Source organism: Nylanderia fulva, unplaced genomic scaffold, assembly GCF_048542155.1.
Source record: "Nylanderia fulva isolate GAGA-0341 unplaced genomic scaffold, ASM4854215v1 Scaffold33, whole genome shotgun sequence".
In the NCBI taxonomy this organism is placed as follows: Eukaryota; Metazoa; Arthropoda; class Insecta; order Hymenoptera; family Formicidae; genus Nylanderia; species Nylanderia fulva.
The window spans coordinates 998753-1014257 of record NW_028190400.1 but is presented as its reverse complement, the minus strand read 5'-3'; the positions used below and the strand labels follow the sequence as shown (position 1 = coordinate 1014257).

Genomic DNA, 15505 nt, shown 5'->3' with positions numbered 1-15505 from the left:
AAAGACTCATTTCTGAGATGCTACATATCAAGGAACAAAAAAATGGACTAAATTTAAACAAAGATACTGAGTTACTTAGCGAGTCGTATTTTGATATTTTGGATATATTAGCGAACAAGAAATAATAATAGGACAAATAGGACATTAACGAGTAAAACATAGATATTAGATCATATATAAACACGCACGCTCTCCGATCAAGTAGAGTTTAAAATGAGCTGTCTTTCTGTATTGTTGGTTTGTTATGTGTCATCCTTAATAACTGTTAATAAGTAGCAAAATTATCAAGAAGAACGATGATAGGTAAGCATACTACCAATTGTAGGGGATACATATTATAATTTGGACATGCGTTGATCGGTAATTTTTTATAAATCGCAGCGCCTACGGAACGGGTTAATTTCTCGCATATTAACGATGAAACTATCCGAGATCTGAACAAAATCAGGGATCATATCGAGGCGAACATTGTTGGACAGGACGGATTGAAACACGCGTTAATTACTCAAAAACTCTTGATTCTGAATAACTATAATTAAATTTCGATATTATGTGAATTGTAAGAATTTATATTTCAATAATTATACTGAAGAAGACCGCGTGCGGTCGAAACGTTTATAGAATGATTGTAATTTGCGTTAGTTTTAATATAATGACTGTAGTTTTATAATTTATACATGTAATAAATGGTAGTTGACTGAACATCTCGAATATTCAGCTCGATAAGTTGGCCTTATATTTATCACATTATTTTATATATATATATATATTTCTATCTTCCTTTTTCTGCCTCTAATTCTCACGCTCTGATGTTTCCTGGTATGATGCATGAATCTACGTATTTTAAATTCGCATATTTCGAAATACAACATCCGAAGTTTCGTTGCCGGCTCGGATATTTATTAGAGCGTATGCTTATTTCTATGTGCACTCTCGTTTCTATTCCGGCCATCATAATAGCGCTAGTCATTTATGCATATTCTTAAGAATTACGACGACGGAGAGCCAAAAGCGACAGCGAAAAAACATAATGAATCTCTACAAAATATGCAGCACGTAATAAGAATTGAAATAATAATTCTAATCTTTCTCTCTGTTTTTTTTTTTCTACACAGTTGCCACGGAATCGAGAACCGGCATGTCGCAAAACACGAAAAACGTCCATCGCAGAAGCTCGAGTCGTCCTGGCCGTTTTCCTTGTAAGTCCATTTTCAATTTTCTCTGATTGCGCGGATCTATATCTCTGGTTTTCGATCCTGCGATTCCGCTCCGGAAATACATAGAAACGAATGTGCTATTCTGCACTTCGTGTATCTTCGTTCCGGCTAGTATATACGATCATACGTAACTTGCTTTATCGATATCGCTCCGCTTGTTTTATTGACTGTAAAAATGTATTTGATTTTTCTCTAATTTTCCTTTTCCATGATTTAAATCACCTAAATCACATTAGTTAGAAAAATTCAAATAATTGATTTAAATGAAATTAAAAGAAAAGATCAAAGTTTTAATTATGAAATGATTTATAAAATCATTAAAGAATATTTACATTTGATAAAGTCTTTATATAAAATCAATAAAGTAATTAAAAATTTAATGCGTTATATCACATTTGCTTGAAAATCTTAATTAATTTGTTTGCTTTTTATAACTTATTAAAAGTAAAGTGCATAAGTAAAGTATGCAATATTCTTTTGTTTATAACATTATCATTAGATTCTTGCATTTTTAAATAATTGCAACCAGATATTTATATATATATATAAATTCTAAGATTGTAGTTCCATTAGTTCAAAATTAAAAGTTCGGTTGTTAAGTTCTAATGCAGTTTGTTAAATTATAATGCAACTCCTCAACAAGATTCTCTAGATTTTTAATGAGAATTTTGAGGACAATAGTAAATTTTCTCTTGCGTATATGAGACTCATTGAAGCATTCATCCGCGTAGAGTTGACGTCATTGTTGCAAGAAGAACCTCATTATTTTAACTGATAAAAAGCGGGGAACACTTGGGAATTGATTCGGGCCGACAAAGCTACCGTAACTTATGACTTGATATTCTCCTTACACAACTTTGCGTTGGCGCCATTTTTACGATCAATAATCTCCCGCCTTTCATTGCGGCTAGATGGCACGTTCTACCCGGGCATGATCTTGTTCTAAAACTTGCTACATCTACCGGGTGATAGCGCCACATCGAGCTTTCTAACTTTAGAAAACGCATTTATGAATTTTTTATTTGATACACGTCGCAATTTATTGATATTCCATTAATAATTAAAAAATTTATTTGGCTTGGGGGCACCTTTTGTGCGTTAAATATAATAGAATATATAATGGAAATCACACAATTAAATAAGGAATATAAAGTAAAATATAAAATTTAAAATAAATATGATCAAATGCAATAAAACAATATACAAACTTGAACCTACTTTTGAACACGCTGTTCTATGAGGAAAGCTATAGGTATAACGCGATAATTATTTTTCATCTTTTTGAAGATAATAATTATTAAAATCATTTTTAAAGGAAGAATTAAAATATAAAGAAAAGTAAAATGATAAGAAATAATAAATAAAAAATCAATGTTTACTTTACGTACATAATGCAACGTAATACGTTTGTTTATAGAACTACACTAAGGATAAGTTGCTATAAACAGCAACTAACAAATAAATTTCAAATAAATTCTCTTGTTCGGCGAGATAATTTATATCTCAATAACCAGTATTTCGCGGTAATATCATCATAGTAAATTCTAGCATATTGCCCGAAGAAACGTATATATTATACAAAGCGATGAGATATTCGCTCGCAAAGTGCATGATATAATTGTGAGAAATAATTATAATACAAATCGTGCAAAACTGTGGAAAATTAAAACCAACAAGTTTCACGTTCGTATTAAATAATGAAGAAATGAAATGTGAAGGAATTAAATAACTACCGCACGGTGTTTATTTAAGGTCTACGTTCATTAATTTAAACAAAGAGACAGCGAGCATTAATTTCACAAAATAATATTAATTCATTCTGAAAGAATAATGTCTCATGTATATAATACTTGCAATGCATACCGTTAATATGTGTATTGTTTTACTATTGTGTTGTTTTCTCAAGATTTCGCTTTACGTAAAAAATGCGATTTATAATATAATTCGTTTCATAAAAGTGCAGATCTCCAGAAATTTTTGATAATTTAAAACAAAATTGCTGAGTATATCTATATCTATGGGAAATATTTTGCACCATTAATTTCGACAGTGAACTGTTTATTTTACGCGAACAATTAAAAAGACGCGAATAATAGATATTACGTTTTTGCGTTGCAAACAAAAAGGTAATATAACGGTAGTCAGGAATGAAAATATAAAAAGCGGTTAAAGGGCCGTTTTTCTGGATTCCACCATTAATTTCGACAGTGAACTGTTTATTTTACGCGAACAATTAAAAAGACGCGAATAATAGATATTATGTTTTTGCGTTGCAAACAAAAAGGTAATATAACGGTAGTCAGGAATGAAAATATAAAAAGCGGTTAAAGGGCCGTTTTTCTGGATTCCGCGGTCGCGTGGGAGGCTGCGTTACGACGATTCGCGTAATTATTTTATTTCAGCGCCGAGCTCGAACTCAAACACTCCGTTTTTTACAAACGTCGACGAATTGTTTGTCTCTACCCTCGCAATCCCTTTTTGGGGTTCCTTTAATTTCATGTTTTACACGTCGCCGCATATGCATGACCAATTAACGATGGCCGATTGCGATGCGTGATTAAATTATGTTTTGTTTGAGGCACCCTCTTTCTTTCCCTTTCTCGCCTACTCCCGTCATCATGTTTAATTACATGTGTTTTTTTGAGCACGAGCGATAATGTCCGTCGACGCGAACAAGAAGTAAGTCAAGGATCAATCCGTGCACCGGACGATTTCGGTAGTCGTCGAGTTATCGTGGGCGCGCCCGACCTTAACACTGATTGGTCGATATCCCAAAATAGCCACCGGGAGAATCTGATAACGTAGCCCCATATACGGGGTGACTCGAGGGATTCTTTGATCAATTGGGAATTAATTTTTAACGTGAATTTTGAGACGCCGGATAATCCAGAGTCGAACAACTGAAGATAAAGAGCTTTTCATGAAATTTCACTTCTGAGATGTAATAATTTATATAAACAACTCTCTTTTCGCTTAAATATAATTAAATTTTACTTTGTCCGAATTTTAACGAGACTAATTAGCTAGACATCCAATGGCAATATGGAAAAGTTGTAACAAACAACGTTCGTTTTGAAATATTTGCTTAAGGTTAAGATTTATCAAAGAAATCTATCGTCAGAGTTGAAATCTAATTTTGAATACGCTGAGAAATTCTAGGAATATATTCTCTGCGAAAATGTAAATCCGATTTGTCTGTTATTTTATACTTTGCATAAAGATTAGTACAAAAACAATTTTAACACTTTTTACACGCAATGGTTTAACAAAATTTTAGCTTCTATTATTTTAACACGAGTGTTTTAACACTGCATGAGAAAAAGCTCTATAGTTTATACAACGATTCTCCAGCAATCGTTAGGCACGATTAATATTTCGCGTTGCTTTTCGACTTCGTTTCATCGAATATTGACGTCATCGGATATTTGGTCGGCCAAATTTACTCGTAGCAAACAAAAAGCATTGAATCGAAATAGATTTGAGCCAAATTCGAGGTATTCGAAATATGCAAAACATTTTCGAAATATTTATGCTATTTTTTCGAATAGAAAATAATACTAAAATAATCTAGACTCGGCTGAAATTTCTAAGGAGCATGCAATTCGCGCACTATTTTCACGGGACGAGAAAATCGGTTGCAGGTGATCTCTTGTGACGCGCCGACGCGTTCCGCTGTCCAGGGTGTCTAGCAAACCTGCGCCGGAGTCGGAGAAATGTCGTGCAGCTGAAAATTTGCGTGTGTGGTTAGGTTTCGAACACATTTTCGGGATGTACACGCGCTTATAGAAAATACGCGATAAATTCAGGCAAGGACGTCGGATGCACAGGTGCTTCATGAAAATTGCACCTCCACAATGGGAAAGGTTTTGTGCAAATCAATTACAAACGGAATGTATCGATATTGCTCGAGTATTTATTTCCCATCCAAACGTATGCCTCATCTACAAGGAAGTTCCCTTTTCTTGTTTTGTAAAATACAATAGCGTCGTTGATACATATGGTTATTATTTAGTAAATCTAACAAAATATATTCATACGATTAATTAATGACGTGTTGGATGAAAAGGATTAATTTTACAAATCGTAAACCGCTCTTCTCTCTCTCTCTCTCTCTTATAAATTTGTAATTAATAAATATATCTTCTCTGAATTAAAAATTAATTAATGACGTGTTGGATGAAAAGGATTAATTTTACAAATCGTAAACCGCTCTTCTCTCTCTCTCTCTCTCTCTCTCTCTCTCTCTTATAAATTTGTAATTAATAAATATATCTTCTCTGAATTAAAAATTATAGCGATACTTTGATGGAAATATTTTCAAAATTGAGACAATATCTATCTATATATATAAGCACCGTCCGTCTGTCTGTCTGTCTGTCTGTACCCGAACTACTTCCGCATTTGTGGACCGATTGTCTCGAAATTGGTACCAAAATGTTGCAAATTTTTCGGGGGTGGCTGCTGTGGGTTTTTTTTTAAATTTTTTTATTTTTATTTTTTTTCCTCAGAGGAGGGTGTTTTTGCAAAAAAAAATTTTTTTGCAATATTTCTGAACACATGGTATCAAAATGTTGCAAAATTTTTGGAGATAGCGACGATGCGGTTTTTTTAAGTGTTACACTTCCACCTACTCACCCACCCACGCATTTACTCACATGCATGCGCATTTATGGACCAATTTTCACGAAATTAATACCAAAATGTTGCAAATTTTTCTGAGGAAACTGCTGTGTGGGTTTTTTAAGTTTACGCCTCCACCCACGCACCCACCCGCGCAATCGCATACTTATGAACCGATTTTTTTTAAATCGGTACCAAATTGTTGCAAATTTTTTGAAGATGGAGACGATGCGGTTTTTTCAAGTGTTACACCTCCACCCACGCACCCACCCACGCGCATGCGCATTTATGGACCAATTTTCACGAAATTGGTACAAAAATGTTGCAAATTTTTCTGAGAAAGCTGCTGTGTGGGTTTTTTAAGTTTACACCCCCACCCACGCATCCACCCACGCAATCGCATATTTATGAACGGATTTTTGTAAAAATTGGTACCAAAATGTTGCAAATTTTTTGGAGATGGCGACGATGTGGTTTTTTCAAGTGTTACACCTCCACCCACGCATTCACCCACACGCATGCGCATTTATGGACCAATTTTCACGAAATTGGTACAAAAATGTTGCAAATTTTTCTGAGAAAGCTGCTGTGTGGTTCTTTTAAGTTTTATCCCACCCATGCATCCACCCACGTATTCAAACATTTATTCACAGACTTTTTCGAAATTTGTACTCAAATTTTGTCCGGGATGGCTACTATATGATTTTAACAAATTTTTATTACTTTATTTATCCACTCACGCACCCACCCACGTATCCACGCACCCATGTGCATAAAAATAAATATAAATAAAATAAAAAAAATAAATAAATAAAAATAAAAATATATAATAAATATTTAAATATATGCAAAACGCGGTGTAAAATAAAATATCTGGGAGAAAGAAATAGATAACATAGTAGTCATCCAAAAAAAATTTGAACATTTATTTTGATATAAATTTCGTGAAAGTCGGACAACAAATGTGGAAGTAGTTCGCGGTAATACAAAAAAAGAATTAATTTTTTGTGTTAAACCGGATTTAATATAGGCTATATGAGGACCGCGCTTCGCGCGGTCCGAAAAGCTAGTGTATATTATATCGGCTTGCCTAATTTTTTGTAACATTCGATTACTTTCACCTCATGTAAAAACAACTTTAAATATATGCCGCATGCAAAGTAAAAATTGCGGTAAGACGACGTTGACATGCGACAATATCACGTGGTGCACAAAACGCGGTCAACAAAGAAACATAAACAAAACAAGAGCTTCCATGTAATCAAAAGCCAATCAGTCACGTGTGAGAAAAACGTCTGATAATGATCCGCGTGTCGCATGAGATAGGTTTGAATTCTCGATAACGACAACGAGACGCTATCAGCCTGTATTTCGATCCTCCCACTCAATAAGGGTGCGCACCCCCATCATTTTTTTTCACGACGACCTTTTTTTTCTTTCTCGTCTGTAAACGCACACAAAGGTTTGCATATAATAAATAGTCTTCTGCTTAGATGATTTTAAAATTAGCTAGAAAAAGATGAGATGAAAATATGTAAATTCATCTTAGATAAGGCGAAGAGGATTTGTTTTGAATATATCTAGATAAAAATAAAATTATATGGCGATTCATGTAGATAATTTCTAGATAAAATTATTTTTAAGACCGCTTATGTAAACAGTTATATATTTTTATTTATGAGTTTTTATCGGTTACTGCTCAAATTAATATTTCTACTACTTAAGTATTTTTATGTACTATGACTCTAAACCAAATTATCTGTGAACATTGTTCTAGATAATTTAGAGTAAAGATAACACTTTCTTTCATCAAAGATGCAGATATAAATAATATATATATTTTTATTATACATATAAAAATAAGATAATGTCAAAGTTGCAGCTAGATATCTATGTAATTTTCAGGGTGTCTAGCAGTCAGAGAAATCTGCAAAACCGGACATTGTCAGAGAATTTTATAAATTTGGAATTGTCAGGAAAAGTCAGAAAATTTTACTATTTATCTGGATTTTTTCATATTATTCTACATTTATCTCAACAATTTGAAATTTTTTATTAAATAAATATAAACTTTTCTTTGACTGCCGGCACGCTAATTTTCTGTGTTGTTGAAAATCGATTCATCTACAGCGTATTCGTTAATTTATATATTTTCATCGTCGTGTTATTTTATTTCAATGTGATTATTTAAATAGTTTATAGTGACATGTTTGTTTCGATTATCGTACATAATGCAGATTGTACAATTGATTAAAATTTTTGTTTTAACTTCTGAACCTTTTCATTGTTGACAAAAATATCTCAAGAATTTCATGATTCAACATTTAATTGATTTCACATATAGATATATGCAAATTATATATTTGGAAAAATAATACTAAAAGGTCAGGGGAAAAATGAATTTCTGGTTTTGGAAAATCTGAAAAAGTCAAGGAATTTTACAAATTTATTGAAATTTCGACCTAACTGGCCAGTACAATTTAATTAGAAACACTACGTTTCGACCCTGTAACTTTCAAAATGTTGATTCGACAGCAGTAAAATTACTAATCATTAGTAATTTTACTGCTGTCGAATCAACATCTTGAGAGTTACACTTGAAAAGGACCCGTACCTAAGGGTTGAAACGTAGTGTTTCTAATTATATTGTACTGGCCAGTTAGGTCGAAATTTCAATAAATTTGTATAGTTTTGCTCATCACTTGCGATTTCATTAATTTTATCGTTATTTAAACTACATCAAGGAATTTTGTTCATCGAGTCTGCTGGACACCCCGAATTTGATCGAGGTACCAGCAAACACTGATAATAAAGATCGTAGGGAGAAAAACACGTAGGGGTTGGATGGGAGCGACAAGGGAAAAAAATTACTAATCATTACTAATTTTACTACTGTCGAATCAACATCTTGAGAGTTACACTTGAAAAGGACTCGTACCTAAGGGTCGAAACGTAGTGTTTCTAATTATATTGTACTAGGCCAGTTAGGTCGAAATTTCAATAAATTTGTATGGTTTTGCTCATCACTTGCGATTTCATTAATTTTATCGTTATTTAAAATACATCAAGGAATTTTGTTCATCGAGTCTGCTGGACACCCCGAATTTGATCGAGGTACCAGCAAACACTGATAATAAAGATCGTAGGGAGAAAACACGTAGGGGTTGGATGCGCGCAACGAGGGAAAAAAAATTACTAATCATTACTAATTTTACTACTGTCGAATCAACATCTTGAGAGTTACACTTGAAAAGAACCCGTACCTAAGGGTCGAAACGTAGTGTTTCTAATTAAATTGTACTAGCCAGTTAGGTCGAAATTTCAATAAATTTGTATGGTTTTGCTCATCACTTGCGATTTCATTAATTTTATCGTTATTTAAAATACATCAAGGAATTTTGTTCATCGAGTCTGCTGGACACCCCGAATTTGATCGAGGTACCAGCAAACACTGATAATAAAGATCATAGGGAGAAAACACGTAGGGGTTGGATGCGCGCGACGAGGGAAAAAAATTACTAATCATTACTAATTTTACTATTGTCGAATCAACATCTTGAGAGTTACACTTGAAAAGGACCCGTACCTAAGGGTCGAAACGTAGTGTTTCTAATTATATTGTACTGGCCAGTTAGGTCGAAATTTCAATAAATTTGTATGGTTTTGCTCATCACTTGCGATTTCATTAATTTTATCGTCATTTAAACTACATCAAGGAATTTTGTTCATCGATTCTGCTGGACACCCCGAATTTGATCGAGGTACCAGCAAACACTGATAATAAAGATCGTAGGGAGAAAACACGTAGGGGTTGGATGCGCGCAACGAGGGAAAAAAAATTACTAATCATTATTAATTTTACTACTGTCGAATCAACATCTTGAGAGTTACACTTGAAAAGAACCCGTACCTAAGGGTCGAAACGTAGCGTTTCTAATTAAATTGTACTGGCCAGTTAGGTCAAAATTTCAATAAATTTGTATGGTTTTGCTCATCACTTGCGATTTCATTAATTTTATCGTTATTTAAACTACATCAAGGAATTTTGTTTATCGAGTCTGCTGGACACCCCGAATTTGATCGAGGTACCAGCAAACACTGATAATAAAGATCGTAGGGAGAAAACACGTAGGAGTTGGATGCGCGCGACGAGGGAAAAAAATTACTAATCATTACTAATTTTACTACTGTCAAATCAACATCTTGAAAGTTACACTTGAAAAGGACCCGTACCTAAGGGTCGAAACGTAGTGTTTCTAATTAAATTGTACTGGCCAATTAGGTCAAAATTTCAATAAATTTGTATGGTTTTGCTCATCACTTGCGATTTCATTAATTTTATCGTTATTTAAACTACATCAAGGAATTTTGTTCATCGAGTCTGCTGGACACCCCGAATTTGATCGAGGTACCAGCAAACACTGATAATAAAGATCGTAGGGAGAAAACACGTAGGGGTTGGATGCGCGCGACGGGGGAATCTGTGGCGGGTGAAACGAGGGTTGAACGGGGACGGAGCTTGCGCGATGGCGCGGCCATTCGATAACGAAGGGAGGAGAGCGACGAGCTCTCGACGAGCGCGTGTATACCTTCGTGTGTATATACATCAGGAAATTCGTCTAGGTTAGCGGGAAGAAAACGCGAGTACGGTGGAGCCAGGACGTCCCTCTGATCGTCCTTTCCACAGGACGAAGATTCGGGAGTGATCGATTCGCACCGCACAAACGTTTCTCTGAGCTCCGCTATGAAAATCGGTGAGCTTTGTGAGCCAGCGGAGGAATATCTTGGTAAGCGAGAGAGGCTTGTATTGTCTGCGGAAAGGAGAGCCTTAGTATCGTCGTCAAGGGGATTGTGAGGGTCTCGAGCTTTTATCGTTTCACGAAGAGACGGGTCTCGGAGGTATAAAAGCTTTAGATCAGTACCGTCCGTTTTCGAAGCATCCCTATATAAACGTAGAAATGATATAGAGGGATCAAGTTTTGCCCAGAAGTTTTGCGAGTTGTACGATACTACAAGTATAATTGTTAAATGTACCAGGAAAATCGTTCGCTCGTTATCGTTCGTCAGCAACGAGATGACGATAATTTGACGAAGCAGCGTAAGACGAGTATAATGGTCTACATGTAAATCTACACGTCGCGCAGGGAATCAAGGATATGCGCGATACGCGGCTAGCAATAAGGTAATGCGGATGAACGACAGTGTCCTCTGCTGAATCTGCGCGCTATCTCTCCTGTAACATGAGATGGAGGACTCGTGAGAGGTGCGGCGAGATCGGATTTCGCCGTTCGATCGTTCGGTCAAGGAGACACTCGGCGTTGGCGCTGGCGATTCCGAGGTCGGACGCGTCATCGATCCGGAAGAGGAGGCTGACCGATCGTCGGTACCGACAGACTGGCGGCCACCCTACCCGGAACCAAGGGTGGTGTTGTGCAGGGCGTCCGCGATCGATTCGCGAGGGAGCACGACCTTCGAGAGTCACGTGCGCCGTGCCGACCGAAAGTCGATGATACGAACGGGTTAGGTCGTCGTCGTGTACGTGAGGGATTCGGGGCTTAAAGGAAATCCAGCGGTCGGGATATTTTTCGCGAAGGAAGCGGAAAGAGGCCTTCGTCCTTGATGCGCCGGGGGAGGGTTTATTTCCGTCTATTTCCGACCGTCCGAGAATAATCGGTACCACCCTGTAGAAAGTGGATCGCGAAGGGCCTATATAGCTATGTATATTTAGTGACTGGTACTACACTGGATGTTCTTCGTAGGGCCGTTTCGGCGATGGCGGCGACTTCGATATACCGGCAGTCAATGACGCTGGCGCGTTCTAATTTTACCGCGATGCAACATATCGATGGCGATCGCGCATCGGGGAGGACTCGCTCGATTCGATGCCGTTGCTCGTCCTGGTCGATCGATACGTCGCCCGACGTAGAAAAATTCCGCCCTTCCGAAACGCGTCGAGCGACCGCTCGACGTAATAAGGACAGTTTCTACGTCCGTATATAAAGTGCTGCGTCGTCGATGCGACATATACGATTACACCGGCAGTATATACATATATATATATATATATATATATATATATACTGTCCGTAGACTACGGCGTGACACATCGCCCACGCAAAACAGAATCCCTTTCTCCAGATCGAGCTTCTCGATTTTATGCTAATTGAGCGAGACGGATTGTGCGCGGGCGATAGAGAGGATTTCAATCGCGAGCGGGCTTTTCTACGAAAGGGATATTTTATATTCAGAGCGAGAGATCGGGCGATATAGAGAGTGGATAGAGGCGTGACGTATGCAACCGAGACTTTAATGCACGCAATTACAAAGCATTGATCGCTATCGCGAGAGAGCCGCGAGAGAAGTTGCACGAGATATTATATGTATTTTAATTCATTTCGAAAACTTGCTGATAAAGAAAGTAATCAAAATTAAAGAAACGAAACAATTTCAAAGACCGATAAAAAATCTGACGTAATAAGATCGATGAAAAAAAGAAAAAAAAACAGCGGAGAATATAGTTTTTCCTTTTCAAAGTTGTAATAAAGATTATAAGATTACGAAGAACATAAACGCGCTTTTTATCCAAGGACAAGCATATATAGCGCAAGAATATCTGATGCGATCATCGGGGAATACCAAGAAACACGGTATCGTTCGTTTTTGCAACTCTCCCGTTTTAAATAAGGAAAGTAAAATATACGCTTGAAAGAGATATATGTATATATCCTCTCCGAAGACGTTGAAAACCCGATAGTCGAGAGAAGATACAACGAAATACACTTTCGGGATAAAAAAAAAGCGATCCGATATCGAATCGCACTCGAAAAGCGAGAGAAGTCTTACGCGGTATCCTGCGCGAAAGCACGAACGACTTGAAGATTATCTACGCGCCGCTCGCCAAATCCTTACAAGCCCGACAAGAGTACGAAGTCTCTCTCGTGTTCGATGCGCATGTCCAGTGCCTTGACTACCGGGACGCCTATACCTTCATCGGCGTCGCGAAGCACTCGGGAAAGCGACACACATATCAAAGTTTTGCCGCGTGTTCGCGACAAAGTTGCCGCGCGCGCTTCGGCCGAGGATAATTCCCTGCGAAATCGAGTGTTGCGAAAATAATAGGAAAGTAAGAAAAGAGTCAAGGCTGACTGAGAAGTGCGCGAGAAGAAAACCTGAAGGGTCTCTATCATTCGCGCGAGGAAACAAAAGAGATTTACGCGCGCAAACTATACGACGTCGGAAACGGAGAACGCTTGAGAAGAAAAAAGAGAGAGAAAATTGTGGACCCTTTTTTATTACAATATAAATGAAAGATCGGCTGTGCTGCGCTAACTTAATTAATTACAGAGCTTAACGCGAGCGCGCTTCGTCGAATTTTTATTATCGCTCGATATCGCAATATAAATGAAAAATCGGCTGTGCTGTTACTTAATCAGAGCTTAACACATACACTCTTAGGGTGTTACCGTTTAGTGTTCGTTCGTTAGTAGTTGAAGTTGTCTGCTTCGAGGACTCCGAGTCGAGGGGAGAAGAAAAAAAAAACAAAAGAGTAAGGGAGGATCCTCAAAGAGCCGACACCTCGATATTTTTGCTACGTTTTATGTAATCGCCTGTTTACGGCGACCGTCCGTCGCGAATAGATACCGAAATCAATCACCGGCTCCGCGACATCGAACTGCAATTAACGATCCCATCCCCCGTCCGATCATCGACTGCCTTCGTGTCGAATCGATCGAAAGGACCGACGTCTGCTTTTGGAAATTTACGCGCTCGCAACCACTACTTCGTGCCATAAATCGTCGAGCAACGAAACTCGCGTTCCTGCCACCACATCGCAGGATCGATCGTCGTACACCGGAGACGGACAATCTCTCGTCGCCACGATCGATTGCCTGTTTGTCTTCGGGCTCCACGGAGGAGAGACAGCACCGTCGTGAAAGAGAAAACAACTCTAAATCGAGACGAGAAATTATACTCGATAATATATAAAAACTCGCTTTTCTCGCCACTTGCACTCGCGAGTATATATAAAATTCATGAGAACGTATATATAGAATGCCGTTGCTTCCTGGCGCGGACGGAAAAGCTCACACGGGGAAACGATAGTATGACGTAACAGACGGAAGCTCAATGTTCCTCGACGAAATTAATTTATTCGCCGCAATCATTATTCTAGCTCAACGTTATTTCGTCAATAATCCGCCGTCGACGTACAACGCTCACCGAGGGACGATTCACGACCATGTCGTTTCGTAATATCTTGCGAAAGTGCATCGAGAAGACGCGTCGTATGATCATTCACGCGCTCAAGAGATGAATCGCCGCCGGATGATAATCGAGATCGTTATTGCGGATCGTTATCGCGAAATCACGGCGCGCGCGTCTAAGCGATGTCGAAGCTGACTCGACGCTTTTGGACTTCGGTTACGGGTTGATCGGTGCGAAACGGATTCGGGGGAGAGAACTGGAGTCAATCGAGGGCGAACTTCTGCACGGCCATGACCAAGTACGGCTTCGCCAGGCTAGCTCTATGGCGGCCGAGGCGCTCCATGACCTCCCAACCGACGAACAACCAGGAAAACAACCCTCTAATGTATGCCACTAATGTACTCTGCACTCTGATATGTATACAGGCTGTATCGGAGATTGCGCGCTTTCCTTGCCGATTATATAACGATAGATTTTTTTACAGCTGATTCTTCTTATGCAATTAAATACAAATTTCACGAAGAGAGAGAGGGTTATTATATTAGAAATTTAATTATACAAAAATCGTATTCTTCAATTAACTTTAATTATATTTAAATTTCCTGGAACTACAAAAAAGGAAACTTGCGCGCCGTGAGAAAGCGCGCGACTTTTGGTGTATCATGTATATGTATCATATTTTTTATGCGAATAAACAATGTTATTTCGCTCTGATATGCTGTGTGCGCTTTGAATGTTGCCATCGCTGGACTCGCTCGCGAGATCGGTTTGATGATCTCAAACAGCGAGACCCAACGTCCACGATAATAATATGCGCTGCGTTTGTACAATTTAATCAGAGCTCTCTTCACGGCCTTTATTATATTAGTCGTACTTAATAAATGTATCGATGTGTTCACACACCCGCCACGGGTATATATTCCCTCCCTTACGCTTCACTTGCGGCTTGCTCACAGATTTATCCGTGCCTTTTTTTTCTTTTCGTCGTTATATACCTTCCTTTAGCACATTTTTATCCGTCCCGCCAACCACCACCAACCAGCGCTTCGTATTTCTGGCTTTATGTGTGCTCGACGTTGACAGATAAAAAAAAGGTGAGCTTGAAAGCTCGCGCGAGAGCGCGACGCGTTCAACGTATAATGCAAAGTACGCATTAAGTACGTTCGTAATATATTAGAATCTCTTCTGCAATTTTTTCGAAATATTTATCGAAAACCGAATCTTTTCCTCCCGAAACTGCGAAAAATAAAAGTCAATCTGTACACAATGAAATTATTACACCCCAATTTTCCCCAATCTTATTCATGGCCGATTTCACCGATGTTAGTTAACTTTAACCGTAATTAAACTTTCCGCTTGTCTTCTCTTACTTTTAAGGAAGAATCAATGAAACTAAGGTTTAATTGACATTGATAAACTTAACTTTTACCCGATAATGTCGGAATTCTAACAATCTTCGCAAA

General features: G+C 37.8%; 1 protein-coding gene across 7 annotated transcripts in view; it reads left to right on the top strand.

Annotated features, from left to right (window-relative positions):
• Window positions 1–15505, top strand: part of Ih (hyperpolarization activated cyclic nucleotide gated potassium channel Ih) — a 149321-nt gene that overhangs the window by 32363 nt on the left and 101453 nt on the right. For 6 of the 7 annotated variants that reach the window (XM_085484988.1, XM_085484989.1, XM_085484986.1 and 3 more), the window contains exon 2: window positions 1116–1199. In XM_085484988.1, coding sequence (XP_085341114.1) covers window positions 1116–1199 — 84 coding nt within the window. Of the gene's footprint in view, window positions 1–1115; window positions 1200–11976; window positions 14428–15505 lie in introns of those variants that run through there. The other variant, XM_085484984.1, reaches the window with a different exon arrangement.